This window comes from Paroedura picta, chromosome 7, assembly GCF_049243985.1.
Source record: "Paroedura picta isolate Pp20150507F chromosome 7, Ppicta_v3.0, whole genome shotgun sequence".
Classification (NCBI taxonomy): Eukaryota; Metazoa; Chordata; class Lepidosauria; order Squamata; family Gekkonidae; genus Paroedura; species Paroedura picta.
The window spans coordinates 20314333-20321167 of NC_135375.1; the positions used below are offsets into that span (position 1 = coordinate 20314333).

General features: G+C 44.2%; 1 protein-coding gene across 6 annotated transcripts in view; it reads right to left on the minus strand.

Moving 5' to 3' along the window:
* RANBP3L (RAN binding protein 3 like) overlaps positions 1-5041 on the minus strand; it is a 49075-nt gene extending 44034 nt beyond the window's left edge. For all 6 annotated transcript variants that reach the window (XR_013233012.1, XR_013233010.1, XR_013233011.1 and 3 more), the window contains exon 1: positions 4514-5041. Coding sequence is in view for 2 of the 6 variants with exons in the window: in XM_077346978.1 (XP_077203093.1) it covers positions 4514-4655 (142 nt within the window). In the remaining 4 variants the exon portion in view is untranslated. The remainder of the gene's footprint in view (positions 1-4513) is intronic.
* Between the last annotated feature and the right edge of the window lie 1794 nt (positions 5042-6835).

Consider the following 6835-nt stretch of genomic DNA (forward strand, 5'->3'; position numbering starts at 1 on the left):
CTCTCAGCCTCACCTCCCTCACAGGGTATCTGTTGTGGGGAGAGGAAGGGAAGGCGATTGTAAGCCGCTTTGAGACTCCTTCAGGGTGTGAAAATTGGGTACAAAAACCAGCTCTTCTTCCTGACTGGCTGCTTCAAACAAGTGATCACTATGATAAACCTCATTTTAAATATCCCCACTATTTATGCTGTGATGATTGCTACTAAATAGGAATATCCTTAACCTTCCAAGCCAAGAAGAGGACATTTTCTTCAGTTTTTTTTAAAAAGGGCCCAAAAGAGAACAGACACCAAAAAAGGAGGACACATTCCTTAAAAGAGGACATCTGATATTCCACTGCTATCAGCTGTTTTGACATTCTTTTCAGTTCAGTTTTCACCACTAAATGGTAAGAATTTATGTAGCAAAGAATCAAATTTTCAAAACCCAGCATGCTTGAATATTCGGTACAGGAACCTGTTACGAATAGTTCGGTGTAATGTGTTTTTCCCCCTAATTAACTCTAATAAGGAATGGCAGTAAATTACATTAAAATTTCAATTTTCTTCTGAATATTCCCACAGAGCAATTATACCTGGTGTCTCTTTCATCTCATTCTCCTTTTAGATAAGAGTTTAGAAATCTTTGGTTTTTTGCTACATTTCACAGTTCCCTAGAGCCCACGATGACGTTTGTGTAATGAGATATGTTTAGCCTGTTCTACCCATACTAACATTGGTGAGAAGAATCACTAAAGCCTTAGAGCTAAAAGCAGGATTTGCCTAAACCTGTAGACAAACAATGGGTTTTATTTTAGAGATGGTAATTAAAGTATCACTGTGTAGAAGAAGAAGAAGAAGAAGAAGAAGAAGAAGAAGAAGAAGAAGAAGAAGAAGAAGAAGAAGAAGAAGAAGAGTTGTTTCTTATATGCCGCTTTTCTCTACCCGAAGGAGTCTCAAAGCAGCTTACAGTCACCTTCCCTTCCCTCTCCCCACAACAGACAACCTGTGAGGGAGGTGAGGCTGAGAGAGCCCTGGTATTACTGAAGAAGAAGAAGAGTTGGTTCTTATATGCTGCTTTCTCTAACAGAAGGGGTCTCAAAGCGGCTTACAATCGCCTTCCCTTTCCTCTCCCCACAACAGACACCCTGTGAGGGAGGTGAGGCTGAGAGAGCCTTGATATTACTGCTCAGTCAGAACAGCTTTATCAGCCACGAGCCCAAGGTCACCCAGCTGGCTGCATGTGGGGGAGTACAGAGTGGAATAGATAGTAAACTGTATCCTAGTGGTTATATAATCAAGAATGTTCTCCCAAAGTGTGTATTCCGCACACCTAGGATAATGCACTTTCAATGTGCTTTGGCAGCTGGATTTTCCTGTGCAGATCTCGAAAATCTACTTCTAGCAGTGAAAGTGCATTATCTATTGTGTGCAGAATATAGGTCACTATTTGAAAGCAAGTGGAAATACTGTACACAGAGTACCTATAGAAATGAATCTCTCCGGCAGGAGCACCTGCTAATTCCTCTAGGTGGAATACACCCCTGTGAGATTCTCTCTCCCCCATGACCCTTTCCCAGGCCCTGTGCAAAAAGCAGATCGCAGAACAGTAATTTCCATTGCTCAGAAATTCAAGATTTCATTTCCATCTATCCTACCCCCCTCCTTTAAATAGCTTTTTTCTGAGTCAATGAAAATGAAAATAAAATTTTGCCAGGAACCAGGAAAAGCCAGACTAGTTTTGGAGAACTAGTGTAAGACAACAGCATTGTTTGGAAAATAAGAACAGATTCAATGGGAAAGGAGGGTGCAAAAGAGCAAAGCTTCTTTAATCTGAACATTTTACTGGCATTTCGGAGAAGATTGATAGTTCCTGTAATTTTCTAAGTGTCTACTTTTTTTGGGGGGGGGGGAGGTAAAACAAACAAACAAAAAACTTTGAGTAGAAGAATTACCAGAAGTTGCAAAACTTATGCAGTCAAGTGTGCAATTTATCCAACGATGCACAAAGGACGGTACAATGTCCTAGTTCAAGGGGATTCATCTCCAAGAGCTACTCGGCCATGCAGTTGGTTGGTTGAGTGCTAACTGCAATCTTCAAATGCTCACCCTGAAATAATCCCATGGTAGAAAATGAAAGTACTTTAAATGTTCCTGGTTTGTAACAACTAGTGAGAGGCTTAATAAAACCAGAGTCCAGTAGCACCTTTAAGACCAACAAGGATTTATTCAAGGCGTGAGCTTTCGAGTACAAGCACCTTTCCTCAGACTATCTCACCACTGCGGCTGGAAGCGGCTTATAACATTTCCCCTTCTTTTATTTTATCTTCACAACAACTGCCTTGTGAGATAGTTTAGGCTGAGACTAAGCCTAAACTAGACTTATCTACCAATAAGCTTCCACGACAGAGTGGGGATTCAAATCAGGTCCTCCTATATCCCTGTTTCATATCCTAATCACTATATCACAGTGATTCTCGGATGCTGAGTAAAAATCTTTTGGATTGATCACGCATTATAAACCCTATTGCCCTGACCTGAATTGCCCAGGCTAGCCTAATCTCATCAGATCTCAGAAAGGAACTGGGATTGACTCTGGCCAGTATTTGGATGAGAAACTTCCAAGTAATACCAGGGGTGCAACAGAGGCTGGGAATGTCAAACTCCCTCTGAATGGCCAGACTGTGGCTCTCCAGCTGTCCATGGACTACAATTCCCATGAACCCCTGCCAGCATGCATTGTAGTCCATGGACATCTGGACAGCTGCAGTTGGGCCATCCCTGCCCTTTGGGGTCACCATACATCAGCTGTGACTCAATGGCAAAAATATATAAACAAATAAATGTTTTTAACATATAAACGTTATTAGTGTTTTTGGTGTCTTTTGTATTTTTAATCATTTGTTCTTAGGACTTTGGGCTTTTTTGTGCTTACAGCAGGTTCTTAGTAGAAATGCCAAAGTATATTTTATAATGAGCAATGAGCGATTTCAAAGTTGGGATTTTTCAAAGATTTTGTAAAGTATCAATTCAGTCAAAGCTGAGATTTTAAAAAAAAAGCATTGATAAATATGAGCTTAAATTGTTCCTTACTTTGGATTAGACCTAATAAAGATGTTTGGATACAGAGATGAAGGGGAAGAGTTATACTCCTAGTTGTATACTCAGGAGAATTCATTATCACACTAGTAACAGTTCTTCCCCTTGCAAAACCTAGAGCCTTGCCCTTCCTCTTGATCCTTGTTTCCCTTTTTACAGGAAAGGCGTGCGGGGGGGGGGGGGAGAGCAATTAAGGACGATTCTGGCTGAATCGCTTTGCAACTGCTGTACTGTCCTGAAGATCTGAACATGGCCAGAAGCGAAATGCTACATGAACAGATCTGACATCTGGGAGCAGGAGAAGAAGCTCAGAATTCCTTTTTACAAATCAAAATGTAGACCTGCATGGCCCAGGCTAACCCGATATCATCTGATCTTGGATGCTAAGCAGGGTCAGCCCTGGTGAGTACTTGGAAGACCACCAAGGAAGTCCCAGGGTCACTGCACAGAGCCAGGCAGTAGAAAAAAGCCTCTGATAATCTCTTGCCTTAAAAGCCTGGTTGGGCTGATATACGTTGTCTCCATTTTCCACTACCAGTTATCAAAGAAGAGAAGAGATGTTTTTTTTTTTTTATTGGAGCATTTACATTTCATATTTATATCTTAAATAAAGCAGTTAGTTTTGTCACTTACACAAACAAGCAAACAAATATACCTGCTTTTCACGACCCCCAAAAAACATTTAGAAGACGAGAAGAGGAAGAGGTTTTTGTTTATACACCGCTTTTCACTATCCAGAGGCCCAGAACAGCTTAGAGACACCTTTCCCTTCCTCTCCCTACAACAGACGCTCTGTGAGGTAGGTGGGGCTGAGAGAGCTCTAAGAGAACTGCTCTGTGAGCACAGCTCTAACAGGCCTGTGACTAGCCCAAGGTCACACAGCTGGTGGAGGAGCAGGGAATTAAACCCAGCTATTCAGATTAGAGTCCACCTCTCTTAACCATCACACCACACAAGCTCTAGTGATTGTTCCTACTAGCTCCAGTGACAGATGGATTCGGTTCATCATGCCATGGCTGGGATTATTTTGGAGCCACTGGAATTTTTCCTGTCACCCTTGCTCTGAAGTATTGGCGCTGCAAGAGCATATGTCTTGTCCTCTCCCCAACACAGTTTAGAAGAAGAAGAAGAAGAAGAGTTGGTTCTTATATGCCGCTTTTCCCTACCTGAAGGAGGCTCAAAGCGGCTTACAGTCGCCTTCCCATTCCTCTCCCCACAACAGACTCCCTGTGAGGTGGGTGAGGCTGAGAGAGCCCTGATATCACTGCTCGGTCAGAACAATTTTATCAGTGCCGTGGCGAGCCCAAGGTCACCCAGCTGGCTGCATGTGGAGGAGTGCAGAATCGAACCTGGCATGCCAGATTAGAAGTCCGCACTCCTAACCACTACACCAAACTGGCTCTCAGTTTTAACGCGCTGTATCTAAAATCACTTACCGTCGTAGTATTCTTCGTTTTGCTTCCTGCTTCCCAAACTGTGGAACAAGTAGACATTTGTCCTAGGACTGCAGCTGGCTTGGTTCATGGTCCATGAGTCGTTGCAGTCCTTTCTTTTGGTGAAATGAGGTCTGCCCTTCATCGGATGCACGGAGTTGGCTGTCAAGTAACAATGGTGAGCTGTACACGGAGCCTCTATTCCTGCATTTGCAGGGACTCGCTGGTTTTCTCACAACCAGGGAATTTAGAAACATACAACTCTATATGTCACACGGCACAACGCTGTTGCCTCTCCCCTATGAAAACTTCAGCGACACTGTTCAAAACAGGTACTCAAACGCTGCTTCCCCCCCCTCTTGTTTTCAGCACTGCCAAATCTTTTACAGAAGTTCCAAGCTTGAAATTGTAGTTCCACCCGATCACAGTGGTTAGGAAGAAAACACATCCAAAGACTAAAGAGACACCCTTCTGCTGAGCACTGCAGCCGAAAGGAAAGCAAAGACTTTCGCAAAGCCAGCCTGCTCTGTTTCTGACAGCTCAGGGCGGTGTGCTTAATAGAGGCAGGGCTTTGGGAGGAGACATGTCAAGCCAGAAAGATTTACATAAAAAGGGGAGGGGTGGTGGGAAACGCTAGGCTTGGTGCACAGAATGTTTACCCGCAGCAAAGGGAGAAGTTTTGCTGCTGTCCCAGATGTGTCGGAAGAAAAGTCTTTCATTGCAGAGGTGCTTTTGCCAAGCCCACCGCTAATGTCGGTTAGCAAACTGACAACTGAGGATTTAATCAAAGCTAATCATGAAGAACTGGGCTAAGCTGAATAAAATGAAATTCAGTAGGGACAAATGTAAAGTTCTGCATTTAGGTAGGAAAAACCAAATACACCAATGTAGGATGGGGGAGACTTGTCTTGGCAAGATCTAGGAGTCTTAGTAGCCCATATATTGAACACGAGTCAGCAGTGTGACTCGGTGGCTAAAAAGGCAAATGGGATTTTTGGCTGTATCAAACCGAGTATCGTGTCCAGATCATGGGAGGTGATGGTACCACTTTACTCTGCTCTGTGTTCAGTTTTGGGCACCCCAGTTGAAGAGGGATGTACACACACTGGAACGTGTCCAGAGGAGGGCAACAAAGATGGTAAGGGGTTTGGAGACCAAGACATATGAGGAAAAATTGGGGAAGCTTGGTCTGTTTAGCCTGGAGAGAAGACGACTGAGAGGGGATCTGATAATGATCTTCAAGTATTTAAAAGGCTGCCAGCTGTCCCCAACCCCCAGTCCAGAGACTGGGACCGGGACCGGGACCGGTCCGTGGATCAGTCGGTAGTGGGCCACGGCTCCTCTTCGTCCTACTCCCAGGCTGCTGCTTCGGGGGGTGCCCTGCCACTCTGCCGCCGGCTCACCTTTGGTGCTCTCCGGTGGCTGCCATGGCTGGGGCTCCCCGTCGGTGTGGCACTGCACAACTGCTGCTGGCAGTGCCCCCCAGTGGGTGGCGGGAAATCAGGGGAGCCAGCGGGAAAGCAAGCGGAGCAGGGGCTCAGGCGGCAGCAGTGACGTCCGTCGGCAAAAGACTACCCCCCCCCCGGGCCTCAGTAAAATTGTCAAGCGTTGACTGGTTCCCGGTGATAAAAAGGTTGGGGACCACTGAAGGATGGAGCAGAGGTGTTCTCTCTTGTCCCAGAGGGATGGACCAGATCCAATGGGATGAAATTAATTAAAAATAAATTATGTCTAAACATCTGGAAGAATGATAAAAAGGTTGGGGACCACTGGAATAGACCATAAGCAATATGACATGTGCTGAATTCTGCTGGTAATTCTCTTGTATTCTGCAGGGGGTTGGACTAGATGACCTTGGAAAGAGCCCTGATATTATTGAAGAGGAAGAGTTTATTCTTATATGTTGCCTGGGGTGGGCATGTACACTGCATAATCTCACCACTTTTGAGGTTTCTTGAAGCCTAAAGAATGTTTCAAGAGCCTCTCAATGGTAAAAAAGTTGAGAAAGGCTAGTCTAGTATGATAATTACCTGCCATATAGCTTCTAATACATAGAACGGAGAAAAATATTTGTCCAAAGAATCTTATCAAACTGACAATGGCAGTGGCTCATTCGTTACTTGGTTTGGGAGATCTCTTTGTTGTCATCACAGATTCCACAAAAGGTGGAGAACTGTGCTGTGGTCTTCTGCTGAGCATCTGACATTTGGTGCTTAGAATTTATCAGTGTATTTTCCTTACCAATGTTCTAAGACTTCTTTTGTTGGTGTTCTATGAGCCAATCTGTTGGATTTGCTGTAGCCATCTTAAAACAATGAATAGAGT